The sequence below is a fragment of the Heterodontus francisci genome, chromosome 9 (assembly GCF_036365525.1).
Source record: "Heterodontus francisci isolate sHetFra1 chromosome 9, sHetFra1.hap1, whole genome shotgun sequence".
Taxonomy (NCBI): Eukaryota; Metazoa; Chordata; class Chondrichthyes; order Heterodontiformes; family Heterodontidae; genus Heterodontus; species Heterodontus francisci.
In genome coordinates, this window is record NC_090379.1 from 10,024,860 (window position 1) to 10,045,095 (window position 20,236).

The window sequence follows — 20,236 nt, forward strand, 5'->3', positions numbered from 1 at the left end:
ACTACCAATGGACCTGTGGCACAATCTAGCATTTTCTACTTTATTTTTGATTTCGAACATTTGTTGTTTTCATCATTACGAGTGAAAATTGATAGTAGTTCTTAAGGTGAGGAATCTATGAGCATAATTTGCAGCTCCCCATGTGCCAATAAAAAAAATTCTCTCTCAAACCGATTGTGGTCAGCTTCATGCCACGTGTTTGTGGGTATTTATTTATAAAGCTGTGGAGGTTATTTCTTTGGGTGCCCTGTTCTAACTTGAGTATTTCTGGTCCACATGAGGTAATGGTGGATACTGGACAGCATTTTCTTTTAGGAGTTCTGGATGAAGGGTCAACGACCTGAAATGTTAACTCGGTTTCTCACTCCACAGATGCTGTTAGATCTTCTGAGTATTTCCAGCATTTTCTGTTTTTATACATTTTGGGAGTTGGGTTTAACTAATGAATGCTAATTTTCTAAGTTTGCATGACTGGGAAGGAGTTTTATCCTGCGACCAGTCTCTTCAGCTGTTTAAGGCTCAGCTCCAGAATTCTCCCCACCTCAGTCAAATCTTATCCTCTCCACCTCCTTCAACATTCTAATAGTTCAAGAGGTAGTTTTACTCCTGCTAATGTCCTTTTTGGTTTGGTGCTGAATGATTGTTTGAGAAGCGCCTTGGCCGTTTTTCTTCATTAAGGGTGCTATGTAAATGCAAGTTATCAACACAAAATTGTAGGTGTACTGCCTGTAATTCGTCATGTTATACTATCTCCATCGAGGCATCAGGTGTCAAAGACTTTGCCTTTTTAAAATGATGTGTGCCTGCTTTACAATCCATAAGATACTATAAGTTGACAGATACTGTGCGTTCTATTTTCTCACTTCAGCATTGTTTGAACCCCTTTAATGAGACATAGTGAAATTTCTGCTTTATTGTTTGATATGTGTGGCTTTTTTAAATCATGTCACTAGAATGGCTCCGTTTTAAAAACCCCAAGGGTTTAATATTGGTGGACATTGGATTTAGGTTTGAATTGGATATCCTCTTCTCATTTAAATATGTCTGAGTTTTCGTTGCTTCATATTTTCCCCTCTCTTCTACCCACCCTCTTCCCCCTTAATTTTCTTTATCACCCATTGCTGAAGCTTACATTTAAAAAAAAAATCTGTTATAATCCATGCCTTCTTAGGTTACAATTTCATGGTCACTTTTTCATTATTAAACAGCAGTTTCTGACTTGATTGCAGAACACACTGCTGCAAGTCAGAGTCCATTCCACCCCACTTGAGCTTGGCACTGTGTAGTGTCTAACCTTACCGAGAATGTTTACAGTTTCTGTCTGTGGATGCTCCAGCTTGTGTTCCAAACAAGTAAAACATGTTTCTGGAGGCAGAGCTCTGTACATATATGTAAGCCTGCGCACTGTGCTCTATACTGGTGACCAGAGTGCAATTCACAAGACGGTGGCTGCCCACACAATACCAAGGTCACAGTACAGCCATAGCATTTGTCTCTCTACCATACATCATGCTTGGCTAAAGAGGTCATGTAGCCAGCTCACTGCCACGTATAATCCTAAAATTGGATGCTTTGAGGCTGGCAAGAATAACTAAGTGTGACCTTTTCTCTTTTTAAAAAAAAATTCCCCCTCCCTTCCTTTGAGAAAGCACAGGACCTTCCACTTGGTGCCTCGCAATGACAACTAAAATGAAGGAACTTGGGGCCCAAGGTTTTTTTTTGGAGTAATGGATTTCAAGGTTCTGTTTCTTTTGGGATTTTAAAATCAGGCCTGGTATGCATCTGTCCGGTGACCAATGTCACTTGTGCAGTTTTTAGTTTGGCACCCGAACTGTGGAAAATCACTGAACCAGCACAATCTAATTCTATGTTTATGTTCCCCATTCTTCACCCAGTATAATTCCCAACAGGCTAGCATTTTGCTGTTCTGGTTGTCTACTTCCAGATTTGGCCCTACAGTCTCTTTATTCAGTGACAAAACTCCTTCAAACCCTTTCTCTTTTCACACCAACTTTTTCCCTACTTTGATCTGCAAGCGAAATGCGAGAAACTTATAGATTTCTTTATATCAAAGATTAAAACTGTCTATTAAGTTGCCGCTTTTCTCCGACCCTTCCTAATCCCACAGAAATTCACAGCTTTTTCCTACTCTCTAGTGCACATACTGCCCCTTGGTGACATAATTCATGGGCATAGGGTCAGCTTTCACATGCATGATGACAACACCCATTTTGACTACCGCTGTGCTGTCTGACAACTTGGCCGACAGCAAATCCTGGATGAGCAAGAGCTTCTTCAAATCAGCATCAACAAGATGGGAGTTGTTTTGGGGGGCTCTTACCAAAAACGCCATACCCAATGCTCTCACTCTATCCTTGGCTGCCCTCTCACAACGATGCTGATGGTGTGGGATCTCGCTGCACTTTTTGTCCTCTGAGCTAAGCTGCAAGGGCGTGTACTAGCCACCACCAAGACCATCTGTTTCCACCTCTGTAATTTCACCCATCTGTGCCTCATTTAAACATTCCTGCCACAGAAAGATTTACCCGTGTCTTTACCCTCTCGAGATTTGATTGCTCTAAGATTCCTCTTGCCATCATCAAAATTCTACCCTTCCCAAATTGCCAGTCATCTAAATCTCCATTGCCTGCAGTCCCTATCCTTACCCTGCCCTTTCCGTCCCAGTTTTCATTGCATCCCATTTGCAGACACATTTACTTCCATATCCTTGTGCTAATCTATAAGTCTTTCCATGATCTTGCCTCTCCCAACCTCCAGCCATCTTCAACTCTCTGTTCCAGCATATCTTCTTTGCTCTTTCACATCCTTCGCATTCCTCCCCCATCAGACCCCCGCCCCCGGCCTCAACTCCACATCGCTAGTGGTTTGGGGAGGGCTGACATTATTTAGATTGTTTAACATGAGTAATGGTTATGAAGCATCAAGACACTCTGATTCATCTATAAGATGATGGGTATCTGGATGTGATCAAGAAACTAATCTGGATAAATATGCAGTTCCAGCAAGGATTACAAGAGACCAATGAAAGCTGAACTGTATTCCAGAGTCATCTGATACTAGATAGACCTTTTGAAATCACCCTGGAATTTCTGACTTTCTGAGCAAAAGTATACGGCAATCATACTGGTCATTTTACAGAATGTTTTTACACAAGAATACAAGGAGCAAGAGTGGATCATATGGCCTGTTGAGCTTGCTTCTCCATTCAATACGACTGTGGCTGATCTTAGGCTTCAACACTTACCCCACTGCTCAACATATCCTTGATTCCCTGAGAGACCAAAAATATATCTATCCCAGCCTTAAATAGATTCAACCGTTAAGCACCCACAACCCTCTGGAGTGGGGAATTCCAAAGATTCACAAACCTTTGATTGAAGTAATTTCTCCTCATCTCGGTCGTAAAAGATCAGCCCCTTATTCTAAGATTGTGCCCCTGTGTTGTAGATTCGCCAACCAGCAGACACAATCTCTGTGTTTATCCTATCTAGCCCCTTCAGAATCTTGTATGTTTCAATGAGATTGCGCCTCATGCTTCTAAACTCCAGAGAATTTAGTGCCAATTTACTCAGCCTCTCATCGTAGGACAGCCCCCTCATCCCAGGAACCAATTAAGTGAACATTCACTGTACCGCCTCCAATGCAAGTGCATCCTTTCTTAAATGTGGAGACCAAAACTGCACATAGCACTCTAGATGTGGTCTCACCAAAACTGTATAACTGTACCTTAAGTCCATGTTTTGGGTCCATCTCTTGGTGCAAATGTCCATCGTGCAGCCTGTTGACATACAAATGGGAGAATTAACCAATGTATTATTACAGTGAAATCTAGCTATTATGAGCAATAGGGTATCTACCCAAATGCACATGCAGGCAATGGCTATATTAGAAGTCTGATCACCCCAATGCAGTTTGAGTGCTGGCAAGCGGATGTCATTGCCCTGTGAGCAGTACGACTGACCTGTAAACTGTTAAAGGCTGAAGGTGCTGCTCAATCTCTTCCATCACAGTGATGCTCATCTGTTTAAAAAGATGTGTAGTACTTTGTGCATTTTGTTGTGAGCCTTGGCTTTTATTTTGTTCCATCGGCCTAAAACTGGCACACTGAAACAACATCAAGCAGTGGAAAGCTGTGACAAAAGCCTATTAAAATGATTTGCAGCAGATCACTGGAAAATTACTTTGGAGTTGATATTTGAGTCCTGGGGGCAATTTAACTGTATTAATTGTAGTTGTAAAGCAAATAATGTCCCTGTGCCTTCAAGGAGGTGGTGTAGTGGTAATGTCACTAGACTTGTAATCCAGAGCCCAGACTAATGCTCTGGGGACATTGGTTGGAATCCCATCAGGCAGATGGTGAAATTTGAGTCCAATTAATAAATCTGGAATTGAAAAGCTAGTCTAATCATGAAACTGTTGTTGATTGTTGTAAAAACCCATCTGGTTCACTGTAGGGAAGGAAATCTGCTGTCCTTACCTGGTCTGGCCTATATGTGACTCCAGACCCACAGCAAAGTGGTTGACTCTTAACTGCCTTCTGCAATGGCCTAGCAAGACAGTTGTCAAGGAGAGTTAGGGATTAGCAATAAATGCTGGCCTTTCCAGTGACGCCCACATCCCACAAACAAATAATAAAAAAAGACAAACAGTTGAAAGAAATCAGTTCCCACTGTTTAAAGATTATGGGGTATTTCTGTTTTTACCGCAGATATTTTCTTGGTGATTCTTGTACTGGACATCGGCTACCATTCGTAACATATCCATTTATTTCATTTATTCAGGTTAGCAACTGTAATCTCTATCGTCTTGGAAAGAAGAAGGGACTCCCCAGTCGAATGGTGGTCTCGATATTTGACCCACCAGTGAATTGGCTCCCTCCTGGCTATGTGGTAAATCAGGACAAATGCATTTCAGACAAGAGCGAAATGAAAGACATGGTAGGTGTAAACTAGTTCAGATAGAGAAGGGTGTGTAAAGCTCCTCTACAAATTAAATGGTGCAATCTGGATAGGGGGCCTTCCATTTCCCTTTTTCCCATGAAGTAATATTTTCCACATCAACTTTATAAAACCTGTATAAGAATTGCTGCACTAGCACCTGAATTCACAGTGCACCGTAAACGTTGGCAGTGTCTGCATCTACAAGTTTGAGAGCTTCTAATGACCAGTGTTGGTAGCTGTGGAGATGATTTGTCTTCAAACTCCATAAGTACAAAAGCATGCTGTGTCGTGGTGTGGCAGAAGGTTATATATGTGATTTGCTTCCAATGCAAATTCCCATCCTGAGCAAACACCTGATCATCTAACCATTACTACTTTATTTCTCTTATTATCTTTCCATACTCTTTCCTATCCTGCGCTGTGGGTCTTTCCCCAGATTTCTTTAAACCCAGCTGAGTTAAGCTGGAGAGAGGGTCAAAGAACCAGTCACTGGCATCTAGCCAGCACCTAATGAGCACTGTCAAAAAGGAAAGTATTAAGCCCTTCCTGCTGAATCAGTGGAGGTAGGAGGAGTGAGGAGAAGGAATAAACAGTGAGCTAATTTAGAGACTTTTACAAATCCCTAACTGAAGAATGGTAATATCAAACAGCAGTATCTTTTATGTAAATATCTATTTTGAGCTAGTAATGAATGACTTCTCACAGGTTTTATACTTCATCTGGGGCCTGTTCCAACCAGAGCTAAGCTTCCAATCTTGTACTCGACCCACAACATTAATTTATATTTATATAGTGCCTCTAACCTAGTGAAACATCCCAAAGCACATGAAATCAACATGACTAACTTCTGTTTGTGTGAAGTTTCTTTTAATAATTCCATGGGAGACGCGCGTCATTGGCAAGGCCAGCATTTGCTACCCATCGCTAATTCCCCTTGAGAAGGTGGTGATGAGCCACCTTCTTGAACTGGTGTAGTCCCAGTCTCCAGCCCCGACATTACGTCATCTCCAATTCAGTTAAATTTATTATTCATGCTGTTACCAATAGCTTTCTTTTCTCCAGTGCTTCCTTTGCTGGCCTCCTAACTGCTCCACTTGCAAATCCAAATCATCTCGAACTCCACCACTAGCATGGTGCCTCATATTATTTCCCACTCGCCTATCGTCCTGACCACAGGGACTGTCTAACGCAATGAATTTGAAATCCTCGTCTACAGAGCCTTCCACGACCTTGTCTAACTCTTACCACTGCAACCTCCTCCAGTCTTGCATTCTCTTTTGTGGTCTGATCCTCACTTTCTTCTCTTTCCGCATCCCACCAAACCACTGGTAACAGAACTTTCAGCAATCTCGGCTGTGTCTTCTGGAAAAACCTTCCCTCTTTTACACCCTTCTCTCCCCACCTTCAAAAGCCTGAAAATCTCTTCAACCAAGCAGTCGGAGCAGCGTGAATCAGCGAGACCAGCAGGACTGTAAACAGCACGGAAAAGAAAGGAGAGAGTTCAGTCAGAGCACCACGAATCAGCGGGGCTAGAAATAGCGCAGAGAAGGAAGGAGAAAGTTCAGTCAGAGCAGCGCGAATCAGCGAGAAGAGCAAGGCTGTAACCAGTTGGAGCCCGCATTCAGAAAGAGAAAAAAAGAGGTGTGACATCACAGGGAAGCAGGTGGGTGAGTGGCTGGTGAGTAGTGCAGCTTCGGTACTGCATCTCAACAACTGGCAGACTAAAAATGAAAAAAACATTGTGTTAATATTAAGGAACAAGTGAGTAGCTGGTAAGTATTTTTTTTTTTAAGTAAGATTTATCAGTACCAGTAAGGTTTTATTAATAGTTGTAAGGTGTTTTAGTATAGGCAAGTTTTCTTTTTTTTAGCAGTAGTAATAAATAAAGGAATGGCAGGGTTGCTTCAACCTCTAGAGTGCATCTCCTGTTCTAATTGGGAGCTCCAGGACGCTTCCTGTATCCTGGATAACCATTGTGCAGGAAGTATCGTCAATTGCAGCAGCTTGAGCTCTGGGTTTTGGAACTTGAGCAGGAGCTGGCGACACTGCAGTGCATTCATGAGGATGAGAGCTACGTGGATAGCATGTTTATAGATGTGATCACCCTTCACCTTAAGAGTATGCAGGGAGGGAATGCGTGACCACCAGGCAGTCAAAAAGAAACAAGCAGGTAGTACAGGAAACCAGAGTGCATCTCACTCTCCAACTGGTTTTCGGTTCCAAATACTGATGAGAGTGATGATTCTTCTGGGGAGTGTGGCCAGAACAAAGGCCATGGCACCACGGGTGGCTCAGCTGCACAGTGGGGTACAAGGAAGACTGGAAGAGCCATAGTGACAGGTGATTCAATAGTCGGGAGAACAGACAGGCGTTTCTGTGACCACAGATGTGAATCCAGGATGATGTGTTGCCTCCCTGGTGCCAGGATTAAGGATGTCACTTGAGTGGCTGCAGAGCATCCTGAGGTGGGGAGGAGAGTGAACAGCCAGCAGTCGTGGACCACATCGGAACCAACCACATAGGTAGATAGCAGGATGTGGTCCTGCAGTCAGAGTTTAGGGAGTTAGGTAGAAAATTAGCAAGCAGGACCTCAAAAGTAGTAATCTCCAGATTACTCCCACCAGCATGCAAGTGAGTATAGGAATAGGAGGATAAGACAGATGAATGCGGGGCTGGAATGTTGGTGCAGGAGGGAGGGCTTTAGATTCTTGGAACATTGGAACTGGCTCTGGGGAGATGGGACCTGTACAGGACGGGTTGCATCTGAACAGAGTCGGGACTGAGTTCCTTGCGGGATGTTTTGCTAGTGCTGTTGGGGAGGGTTTAAACTAGTTTGGCAGGGGGATGGGGACCTGAGGGTGGACTCAGTTGGGACAAAATCAGAAATGAAAATGGAAGGCAGAAAATTAGTGGATGAGTCTGGAAGGTAGAGGAAACAAAGGTTAGACAAGAAAAAAGGTTTGGCAGTGCTTAAGGGTATATACTTCAATGTAAGGAGTAAAACAAATAAAGCAGATGAGCTGAGGACACAGATAGAAAAGTGGCAGTATGATATAGCTATTACAGAAACATGGCTGAAGGAAGGACAGGAATGGCAGCTCAACGTTCCTGGTTGCAGGATTTTCAGACACGATAAAGAGGGGGATATAAAAGGAGGGGATTGGCAATTTTGACCAAAGAAAAATTGGGGAGGAATGATGTGTTGGAAGAATCATCAAATGGATTGAGCTAAGGAACAAAAAAGGGGCAGTTACTCTGGGACTGTACTATAGACCCCCAAACAGTCAGAGAGCTAGAAGAGCAAATATTTAGGCAAATCTCTGAGAAATGCAAAAGCAATAGGGCAATAATAGGGGACTTAAACTATCCCAGTTAATATTGGGGTAGTTATGTGCAAGGAATTGAGGGAGCATAGTTCTTGAAGTGCATTCAGGAGAACTTTTTTGGCCAGTATGTAGCAAGTCCAACAAGAGAGGACGTAGTTTTGGACTTAGTTTAGGAAAGGAAGCTTGGCAGGTAGAAAGAGTGGCAGTGGGAGAGCAGTTTGGCAATAGTGGCCATAATTCAGTCAGTTTTAACATAATTATGGAAAAGGACAAAGATAGAACAGGAGTTAAAGGTCTCAATTCGGGCAAGGCCAATTTTAATCAGCTGAGGAGTGATTTAGCAAAAGTGGACTGGAGACAGTTACTTGAAGGTAAATCAGTGTCTGAGCAGTGGGAGGGATTCAAAGGGGAGATTCAAGGGTTCAGAGTAAACATGTTCCCACAAAGGAAAAGGGTGGGACAGCCAAATCTAGAGCCCCCTGGATGTCAAGGAGCTTACATGGTAAGATAAGGCAGAAAAGGAAAGCTTTTGCCTGATACTGAGAACTCAATACTACAGAAAGCCGAGAGAAGTATAGAAAGTGGTGGGGTGAAATCAAAAAGGAAATTAGGAAAGCTAAAAGAGGGCATGAAAGAAAATTGGCAAGCAAAATCAAGATGAACCCAAAGATGTTTTCTCAATACATTGAGCAAGAGGGTAACTAAGGAAAGAGTAGGGCCCATAAAAGACCAAAAAGGTAGCCTATCTGTCAGGGCAGTAGAAGTTGGTATGGTTCTTGGCATGCCCCCCACCTGCCAAGGATGAGGAAAATTAATTTTGCCACATGAACATTGATTTTAAACTGTTAGTGAAGAAAGAACTTGCTTTAAAAAAAACAATTGGAGATTTTGGCTGGAGAAAGGTATTAGCATATGAACAGACAGTATTTCAAAGGACAAAGGGGCTATTCTCTGCTCCAAGTTAAACCATGATGGACTTTTGATAACCTGGAATGCTTCAACATCTGGTAAACTACTAAGATGGCTGACTACACAAACAGACGTAGTCAGACCAATTTAGTCACATGACTGGCTGACTGTTGGAGTTTTTTGAATTTGAACTGGCCACAGGGTTAAAACTCAGAAAGCTGTTTGCTCCTGGACTGAGAACACCTCTCTCCTGTCTGCTCTCATCTCGCTCTCACCAGCTTTGGAAACCATTGAAGACATATGAACCCCAAGAGAGAAAAGTCTCTGACAGTGAGCAAGGTTTAAGAAAAATACTGGGCCCCAACAAAAAGTAAGAGCTGTCTACGATCAAGGACTCTACGGCAAGCTGGAAACACAAACAATAACAAGAAACCCCCTTTAGAGACTGCCTCAAACCTCTCCATTTTATTTTTATTTTTTCTGTCCTGTGTGTATCGGGTGTGCATGCTAGCGTGGGCGGTTGCATACCCATAGGCGTTAACTGTATTAGAGTTTAAGGTTTAATAAATTCACTTTTCTTCTTTAAACCTAAGAAAGCCTGTTTACACTAATTTCTTTGCCTTATAATTGGAAAGTGGTGAACAATGATTCACCAAAGGGGGAGCTCAAAACACAATGTGTTTAAAATTAAACGCTGTTACAATAAGACCAGGTGAAGACAGTAAAAGATCCCTAGATACCTTTCTCAGCTGGTCGTAACAGAAATTTGGGTGTTAGCATCTGGGATTTTACCCACAGACGAATGGGTGAAATTTGAAGTAGGAAGTCAAATTGTTCCCAATCAAAAAGAGCAAAGATTAATATAGGTTTTCTTGTGATTGTGTGTGATTGAATACTAATATGTCTGCAACTGAAGCGAGTAGCTCTCCAAACCAGGGTGAAGTAACTTGGGATAAGTTAAAAGCACTGTCTTTGGAGGAGTTGAGAAAAATGGCTGAGCAGTGTGGGATCACTGCACGTGGCAAAGCTACAAAGTCTGAACTTCTAAGGCTAGTGGCCAACCATTTTTCCCTTGAATCTGAAGAAGCAGAAGCAGTGTTAGAAGCAGACCCAGAGAGGGTACTGCTAGCAAAGATACAATTGGAACAAAGGAAAGTTGAATTAGAAGAGAGGGAGAAAGAGAGCCTTCCAAAAGGAACGTGAAGAAAATGAAAGGCAGGAGAGTGAGAGAAAGACAGAAGAAGGAACAAGAGAGAGAGAGAAAGAATATTCCAGAAAGAATTCGAAGAGAGAGAGCTGAAGTGGCTTGAGTTAACTAGGGGGCGACAGAGTAAGTCTAGAGAAAGCATGGCCAATAAGGAGGAACAGAATTGAGGTATGGGTACAAGATTGCCAAAACTTGCTCAGTCAATTCCAAAATTCAATGAGGAAGATGTGGAAGTGTTTTTCATGTCTTTTGAGAAACTGGCAAGGCAGCTAAAATGGCCAGCTGAGACCTGGTCTCTCTCAGTACAAAGCAAGCTAATTGGAAAAGCCCATGAGGTTTATTCCTTGTTGCCAGATGAGAGTTCATCAAATTATGAACTGACCAAAAATGCTATCTTTGAGGCATATGAAGCCTATTGCCAAAAGTTTAGAACCCTCAAAAAGCAAGCCAATCAAACTTATCTGGAGTTTGAAAGAAGTAAGCAGCTGGCTCTTGGCCAATGGCTGAGGGCTTTAAAAATACTCAGCTGTGAGACTCTCAATTTATAAGCCTGTTTCCCAGGGGAGAACCTTTCCCAATCACCCCCACAAATCTGAAAAGAGCAAAGGGTGGGAAGGTGAGATCCGCCCAGGCAGTCCTGGAAGAGAAAGGAAGGCAGGAGACACAGGGGGCCCTCCTCCAGCCAAAAAGGAAGGTGCTGTGGGCAAGAGTGAGACACCGAGACCTGTGTGCTTCCATTGTAATAAGGCAGAGCATTTAAAAGCTGACTGCTGAAAACTAAAAGGAATACCTTTAGGGTTATTCAGGGCACAACCGCTCAGTAAAGACAGGACCCTGATGGAAAACACAGAACAAGCTATGGTTTTAACTGCAGTAAAGTGCAACCCAGGAAGCTTACTATGGCCAGTTTAGGAGAAGTTAATAGGATTCCTGAAGGTTATCAGGGTTTTGTGTCTGAAGGGAAAGTAACCCCATGCCCCTCAAGTGGAGCAAGCAAGCCCATAGTGATTCTCAGGGACACAGGCGACTAGATCCCTTTTACTGGGAAAAGGCCTGACCTTACCCCCAGAGAATGCAGTGAACACCAAAATGGTGGTGAATGGTATTGGAGGGCAGTGTATGCCTGTACCTGTACACCAGGTGCACCTGGAGTGCAACCTAGTTTCGGGACCGGTGACTGTTGGGATTGTTGCTAGCTTACCTGTGGGTGGGGTTGACCTCCTAGGTAATGATCTGGCAGGAGTGAAGGTGGACCTGCAGAAACAAAGAGAGACCTCTAAGTGGCAGAGAAGCCATGAGGGTGATGCCTCACCCAGTTGAAGTGCGACAGGAGAGTGTAGCCAAGTCTGCACAAATACCGACAGGCAGGAGTATCCCAGGGAACAAAAGGGAGAGTAACAAAGAATCCTTCCCCACAGTCAGAGGAAAAGGGAACCACCCATCCCCTGATGTGAAATGTCTTTGCATGACTTGGAGAGTTCAGGATAGACACGCCTACCACTAACTGTCCTGAGGAAAGAAAAGGGAAAATTAAAGCAGCACTGGTACCCAGAAAAGACAATTCTAATAAGCTTTTAAGATTGGTGAATGAATGGAAGTGAATGTGAGAAATGCATGGTTTTTCTTTCTGTATCTTCTATTTCTCTTAAACCCTGTATTGAAATGTGCTGGGGGGTTTTTCAAATCATATTTCATTCCCCTGGCTGTGGAGGTGTCCGGCCAGCCCCCCACCTGCCAAGAATGAGGAAAATTATTTTTGCCACATGAACATTGATTTTAAACTGCTTTTGGTAAAGAAAGAACGTGCTTTAAAAAAACAATTGGAGACTTTGGCTGGAGAGAGACATTAGCATATCAACAAACAGTATTTCAAAGGACAAAGGGGCTATTCCCTGCTCCAATTTAATCCACAATGGACTTTTAATTACCAGACGTTGAAGCATTCCAGTTTAACTACTAAGATGGTCGAATACACAAACAGACGTGGTCAGACCAGTTCTGATGAAGGGTCACTGACCTGAAACGTTAACTCTGCTTCTCTCTCCACAGATGCTGCCTGACCTGCTGAGTATTTCCAGCACTTGCTGTTTTTATTAACTCTGTCCCTCACTTCCTCTACACTTCTCAGTATTTTCCCACTAATCGCGCATTCCTTTGCCTTGTTTGACCTCCCCAAATGCATCACCTCACACTTCTCCAAGTTGAATTCCATTTGCCACTTTTCTGCCCATCTGACCAGACCATCAATTTCTTCCTGCAGCCTACAGCTATCCTGCTCGCTATCTACCACATGGCCAATCTTTGTGTCGTCCGCAAACCTCTTGATCATGCCCCCTACATTTACGGAAACAATGGGCATGGGCTAATATCACGTCACAATCTCCATGCCCATTTTTGGAGGCTATCAAGTTCAGCCCCCTTTGACTCTTGCCGCTCAGCCAATTTCCTAACGAGGTCAATAATTTGCCTTCAATTCCATGAGCTTAAATTGTAGCTAACAGTCTCTTTAAAAGGACTTATCTAATACCTTCTTGAAGTCTATATAAAGAACATCTATAGACATTATTCTTTCCTCTACATTAGTCATCTCTTCAAAAAATTCAGGCATGACTTACTCTTTACAAATCCATGCAAATTTTCTATGATCAGCTGAAAATATTCAAGGTGTTCAGTCACTCCTTCCCTAATTATTGACTCTAGTAACTTCCTGACAACAGATATTTGGCTTACCGATCTATATTTTTTCCCTGGTTTTGGAATGTTGTGTTGCTCCATCATGTGGTTTCCTGTTTCATTTATTTTGCTGGCCATTGGGTTACATTTGTGTCACCCAAACAGTCTTTTCATAAACTGAAATACACATTAAACATATGAGCAGCCTTTGTGGTAACTTCCAACATGTTTATCCTTAAATGCAGCTACTTATCTTTAAATGAGAGCTTCCATGAAAATTTACCATTCACCCTGTAAGCAATCATTAAGGGTTGCTTGCACTCAATCTCACACTGCCATTTTGGTGAGCGTCTTGTTCTGGTCCAAGATGGGCTGCAAGTTTGCCCACAGCATGTAAATTGAGCTAGCCCTGTAAAATCCGGCATATTGGCATATTACCTTGGAGTGAATGTCCTTAGATCCCTGGAGGTCAATAAGGTGGTTAAGAAGGTATATGGAATCCTTTCCTTGATTAGCCGAGGTATAGAATACAAGAGCAGGGAGGTTATGCTGGAACTGTATAACTCATTGGTTAGGCCACAACTTGAGTACTGAGGGCAGCTCTGGTCACCTCATTACAGAAAGGACGTAATTGCACTAGAGAGGGTTCAGAGGAGATTTACGAGGATGTTGCCAGGACTGGAAAATTGCAGCTATGAGGAAAGGTGGGATAGGCTGGGGTTGTTCTCCTTGGAACAGAAGAGGCTGAGGAGAGATTTGATTGAAATGTATAAAATTTTGAGGGGCCTAGATATTGTGCGTGTGAAAGACCTGTTTACCTTTAGCAGACAGGTCAGTGACTAGGGGTCATAGATTTAAAGTGATTGGTAGAAAGATTAGAGGGGAGATGAGGAAAAATGTTTTCACCCAGATGGTGGTAGGAGTCTGGAACTCACTGCCTGAAAGGGTAGTAAATGCAGAAACCCTCAACTCATTTAAAAGGTGTCTGGATATGCACCTCAAGTGCTGTAACCTGCAGGGCTACGGACCAGATGCTGGAAGATGAGATTAGGCTGGGAGGTTCATTTTTCGGCTGACGCAGACATGATGGGCCAGTGGCCTCTTTCTGTGCCATAAGCTTTCTATGACTCTAAGCTTTTGTTCACTTCCTAACTTCAACAAGGACTTGCCGTCAATTCTTTTCTTCCTGTCTGAAGCGTCATTAAGGGGTCATAGAAATGAAGGCCCAAGCCCTCGACATCGGGCTCCTTGGCGCTGGGGAGGGTGGGGGCCAAAAGATGATGCCGACAGCGGTCTGCCACAGAGGCCGACGCCAGGAGGGCCTGACCCGATCCTCCCGGAGGTGGCGAGGCTCCATGGCTACGGGACCTGGATTTCAATATTTAAATTAATGACGAATTAATGACGTGCATAAATTTAAATGAACTTGCCTTCAAACTTCCGGGCCTGCCGCAATCTTCGGCACGGCGACTGGCTCTCATGCACCTTCAATTCCCCGTCTGGGGAAAGCCAGCGCGACGCTGGTGGGGAGGGGGGAGGAGATAATATTTTCAGTGCGGCGAGGGGGGAATGGGGTCAAATAAATGTAATGGCGTAGGCTGGTGGGAAGGGATGATCTTTAAACTTTGTGCAGCCTTGTGGGGTGGGGGGGGGGGGGGAAGGTCACATTTAAAAGGTAAGTGTTTTGCGTGGGGGGGTGGTGCGGGGAGGGAAAATAGTTAATGTAATTGTTATTGGGGGTTGGGAAAGGGGCATTAGAAATTTATTTATTAAATTTGGGGTGGGGGGGGGTGTATCTTTAAAAATTCAAATTTATTGCGCACAGGCAGCTGACGCCATTGCCAGAGATAGACAGACCGCCCCCTCCACGAGATTGCAGCGGCTCTTTGGCATGCAGGCTGCCTTTTTTTGAGCTTGGCGGCAGGCTCTTAAAATCCAGCCCATTGTCCTCATCAAATGTATGGGTTCCTCCCAACCCCAAGGAGTGTGTAGGAGTTCTTTCTTGCATACAAATAAATGGCATTATACATGTGGGGCAACTCAGTCAGTGCCTTATTACCACTTTAGGCACCAGATTTACTTAACACACTTGTGCCAATCTGATATAGAATAAATGACGCTTGAGCCAATATGCTCCTTGTTACGCAGCAAATGGTTAGGATCTGGAATGCACTGCCTGAGAGTGTGGTGGAGGCAGATTCAATCATGACCTTCAAAGGGGAATTGGATAAGCATCTGAAGAGAGAAAATTTGCAGGTCTATGGGGAAAAGGCAGAGTAGTGCAACCTAGCAGAGTAGCTCTTATAAATAGCCGGCGCGGGTGCAATAGTCTGAATGGACTCCTTCTGTGATCTCTCCCCTGATAGTGATCCTAGCATCTGTAATGGGTCTGTGCCCATCGGTACTTTACCCTCGTACTGTCCAGACACGACCCATTTTTGGAATACAAAGCCTACAATTGTACTGCTCGGTTTAGCTTACTGTTTGGGTGCAAGGTGAAAACTTCTTTACAACGCTAAATAGGGATTTTGTTCCCAGCACTAGAAAAAGACTCTACACAACATCTAACTTTTGCATTTTCTTTTAGACAGAAACAGAACAAGTGGCTAATGGTGATACTTACCTCGATGACGATGATGAGGAAGAGGAAGATGATGACCCCGATTTCCGTGAAGATCTGATGTGGAGGGCGCAGAAGGAGGAAGCAGAATATGACGATGACTTTTCTGAGTATGATCAGGAGCACATCAAATTCATTGACAATATGCTTATGGGGTCTGGGGCATTTGGAAAGAAGATCCCTCTGCCTGCTTTCCCACCGAATGATACAAATTATGAGTGGAAGCCTCCCAAAAAATCTGCGTCGGGAAATGGTCATTCCTTCTCCGATGGTGATGAGTTTGACTACAGCTCATGGGATGCCATGTGCTACCTAGACCCTAGTAAGGCTACAGATGAGGATGATTTTGTTGTGGGATTCTGGAACCCATCTGAAGAGAATGGTGGCGTTGACACCGGCAAGCAGTCCATCTCTTACGACTTGCACACCGAGCAGTGCATAGCAGACAAGAGCATTGCTGATTGCGTGGAGGCTTTGTTGGGCTGCTATCTAACCAGCTGTGGTGAAAGAGCTGCCCAGCTTTTCCTCTGCTCATTGGGTTTGAAAGTCCTCCCAGCAGAAGAAAGGCTGGATGGAGAGAATAAGAGGCCACCCAAGGAGCAGAGTGCCTTTAATCCAAACCCAAAAGCAGGCATTGAAACTCTCTCCTCGTCCAGTTTGAAACCGCCTTCTTACAAAGACCTAGAATATGGACACCTTCAGATTCCTCCGAGATGCATGTTCGATCACCCAGATGCGGACAGGACCCTGGGACACCTAATATCGGGCTATGAAAACTTTGAGAAGAAAATAAACTATAGGTTCAAGAACAAGGCCTACCTTTTACAGGCATTTACCCATGCCTCCTACCACTACAATACAATCACAGGTAAAGTCCTGCCAATTACTGTCGGCAACAGAAAATGCTAGAAGAGCTCTGCAGATCTGGCAGCATCTGGAGAGACAGAAACAAACAGTTAACATTTCTGGTCGGTGACCCTTTGTCACTGGGGGCAGTCAGAGGACAGAAAGATATTTGCTTGAGGTGGCGAGGTGATGCCTGGGGAGGGGGTTTGTTATCAGGAAGAGAGTTATAGATTCAGTGGGGTGGAGACAGTTTAAGGAAGCCAATGGAGTACATTGGTCATTGGTAAATGAGATTATAGATGACTAGAGTTTTTGATGCACTGCAATTGATGGAATTGGGTGGAAGGTGTTGCTGAAATTGACTGCTGGTCAGAAAAGCAATGATAAAATAATTTCAGCAGCAGTGAGGGTGAGACAATGGGGAGATGCAGCCAGTGTGGTTTTTGTGATTGGTAGGGTATGGGGATTGACGTTCATCGAGGGTTGGTGGGCGAGGGAAACCATTTCACTTGAGTCTAAGCAAATAGTTGGGGTAGGATGGGTGTTGGGGAGGTGGACGATAGAGTCAGGGATAGGCGTATAAATTTTTCGGTAAGAAATAATAAAATGGCTTTGGTTGTCCTGCTGGGAGAATGTCCTGGCTCATCCAGAATGTCTGTTAACCAGTCTGGCAGTAAAACTTCTAACATAGAATTCAGGGGTGGCATTGGGGAAGTAGAGCTGACTGTTGTCAGCATACACATTTAAAACTGACCCCATGCTAATGGATAATGTCTGAGGGGCCACAGGTAAGATCAACAGACATTTGAGATGAGGAGGTCCAAAAGAAAGAAGAAGAAGAAAGAAATGAGGATAGTAGAATAGTGAGTCTGGGCTAACACATGGCAAAACAGTCATTGGTAAGTTATGAAAGTTTATTATCCTACCATGGGCCATTGACATTGTGGAGAGGTGAATATTCTTAAAATGTGAGCGATTTTGGCTGCATGAACTTATTGTGTAATGGACCACTTTTTCGTTGAGGGTGGAGGGGTGAAATTGTGTGTGTGAGGGTGGGGAGCGGAGTGGTGGTAACAGGTCGGAAAAGTAACAGGTCGTTTTTCCTTCAGTAAGACCTCACTATAAGAGAAGATAATTAGATTTTTTTCAAATAAATATTAAAACTTTTGTGCAATGAATTCATCTTTTAAACTTGCATATTATTGTTGCATTTAAAACACCCAATTTTTTTTTAAACTTTCTTGTTTTAAGATTGTTACCAGCGGTTGGAATTCCTTGGAGATGCAATTTTGGACTACCTCATAACCAAGCACCTTTACGAAGATCCTCGGCAGCATTCTCCTGGAGTGCTGACTGACCTGCGCTCAGCTCTTGTGAATAATACCATCTTTGCTTCTTTAGCTGTGAAGTATGACTACCACAAGTACTTCAAAGCCATCTCGCCCGAGTTGTTCCACGTTATAGACGACTTTGTTCAGTTCCAGTTAGAAAAGAATGAGATGCAAGGAATGGACTCAGAGGTTAGTCTGTATCACCCGCTAACCTTTTATTGTGGATCGCAATTCCAAAGGAGGGTCTTGCTTGAGGGATAGTCTGAAAAGTGAGATGTGAGGAGAATTAGCTGGAGGATACCTCCATCTTTGGTTTTAGCCCCGCCACTGACCATGGCCACACCAATGGCCAATCTAATAATGGCCAGCACTATCTCTTTTGTGTGGGGTTTAGGGCATACAGGGATTTTTAGTTTAGTACCTCCGGTTGTGGGCCACTATGCCTTGAAAGAAAGGGGAGGAGTGTATCAGTGAGTGTATGAAATCTGTTTGGGTGATGTAGTTGTCATGGTTGAATAGCTGACACTGAATGCAAGCTGTGAGATGTGGGTGTGAGGCATGCAGAAGTCCCGCCTTTCAGTCAACATATGCGAGTTATTCACGTGTTGCGATCTCCGAGCCCAATTTTGGGTGTTACCCAATTTATCCCCCTATGGCTTTAATGCACCTTCTATAATCGGAGACCCAAAATTGTACACAGTACTCTAATTGTAGTCCAGCCACTGCAAATTTATTATGCATGAGGCACTGTGCCAATGAATTTGGAATTAAGATAGTTTGCAGCCCGTTATAGAGTAAAACTGGAAGACTTGGGAAAATAAAAAGTGGTCGCCACACTACCAGAAGGATGTGGAGGCTTTGGAGAGGGTACAGAAGAGGTTTACCTGGATGTTGCCTGGTCTGGAGAGTATGAGCTATGAGAAGAGGTTGGATAAACTCGGATTGTTTTCACTGGAACGACGGAGGTGGAGGGGTGACATGATAGAGGTTTACAAAGTTATGAGTGGCATGGACCGAGTGGATAGTCAGAAGCTTTTTCCCAGGGTGGAAGAGTCAGTTACTAGAGGACATGGGTTTAAGGTGCGAGGGATAAAGTTTAGAGGGGATGTGCGAGGCAAGTCTTTTACACAGAGGGTGGTGAGTGCCTGGAACTTGCCGCCAGGGGAGGTGGTGGAAGCAGGTACGATAGCGACGTTTAAGAGGCATCTTGACAAATGCATGAATAGGATGGGAATAGAGGGATACGGACCCCGGAAGTGCAGAAGGTTTTAGTTTAGACAGGCATCAAGATTGGCACAGGCTTGGAGGGCCGAATGGCCTGTTCCTGTGCTGTACTGTTCTTTGTTCTTTGAGAGAGAGAGAGTCCTACACACAATGTCTGCTCACAAACTAACTTCTAAACACAGAAATGGGTGAAAATGCTAGTATTTGCATCGCTCACTCTGTGGCGGTAAAGAATTATAGGCTATTTCTGCACAGAAACAAACAATTCTGACCTTGAAAACTATGTCTTTGTTTTCCTCCCTATGAGCCACTCAGTCTAATCCCACTTTTCTGCCAGATTCCCACATCCTATTTATCAAGCAATGATCTAATTCCCTATTTGAAAACTTTAAGGACTCTACTATGACTGTGCTTTGTGACGCAGAATTGTGCCATCCTGTAGGTTTTTTTTCCCAAGCATGCTCAAGAGGCCAGAAGTAGAGGAGCACAGATATCTCGGAGGGTTGTGGAGCTGGACGAGATTACAGAGGTAGGCAGAGTGAGGCCATGGAGGGATTTGAAAACAAGTATGAGAATTTCAAAGTCAACACGTTGCTTGACTGGGCTCCAATTAGGTCAGCGAGCACAGGAGTGATAGGGGCACGGGACCTGGTGTGAGTTAGGACGCAGAATTTTGGATGACCTCAAGTTTACGGAGGGTATACTCTAGCCATAGTCCCAAAGGGCCATAGGCAGTTCTCCCCATTAGAGAGAGACAGTTGGTGAGGTATAGCTTGAGGGTCACCACTCCTCAGGCGTGGGACAAGGCAAGGAGGCAGGCCTCCATATACTACTGCAGCTGGTATGGGGATTGAACCCGCGCTGTTGGCTTCTTTCTGCATCATATGAACTTAGAGCTTGGATTAGTATTTGGAAATATGATGTTGCTATTACAGAGACTTGGTTGAGGGAAGGGCAGGATTGGCAGCTAAATGTTCCAGGCTTTAGAAGCTTCAGGCGGGATAGAGGGGGATGTAAAAGGGGTGGGGGAGTTGCATTACTGGTTAAGGAGAATATCACAGCTGTACTGCGGGAGGACACCTCAGAGGTCATGCAGCGAGGCAATATGGGTGGACCTCAGGAATAGGAAGGGTGCAGTC

At 43.9% G+C, this 20,236-nt stretch overlaps 1 protein-coding gene across 7 annotated transcripts in view; it reads left to right on the plus strand.

Annotated features, from left to right (window-relative positions):
- Positions 1-20,236, plus strand: part of dicer1 (dicer 1, ribonuclease type III) — a 214,083-nt gene that overhangs the window by 168,924 nt on the left and 24,923 nt on the right. For all 7 annotated transcript variants that reach the window (XM_068038526.1, XM_068038531.1, XM_068038532.1 and 4 more), the window contains 3 exons: positions 4,803-4,958; positions 15,664-16,564; positions 17,794-18,062. In XM_068038526.1, coding sequence (XP_067894627.1) covers positions 4,803-4,958; positions 15,664-16,564; positions 17,794-18,062 — 1,326 coding nt within the window. The remainder of the gene's footprint in view (positions 1-4,802; positions 4,959-15,663; positions 16,565-17,793; positions 18,063-20,236) is intronic.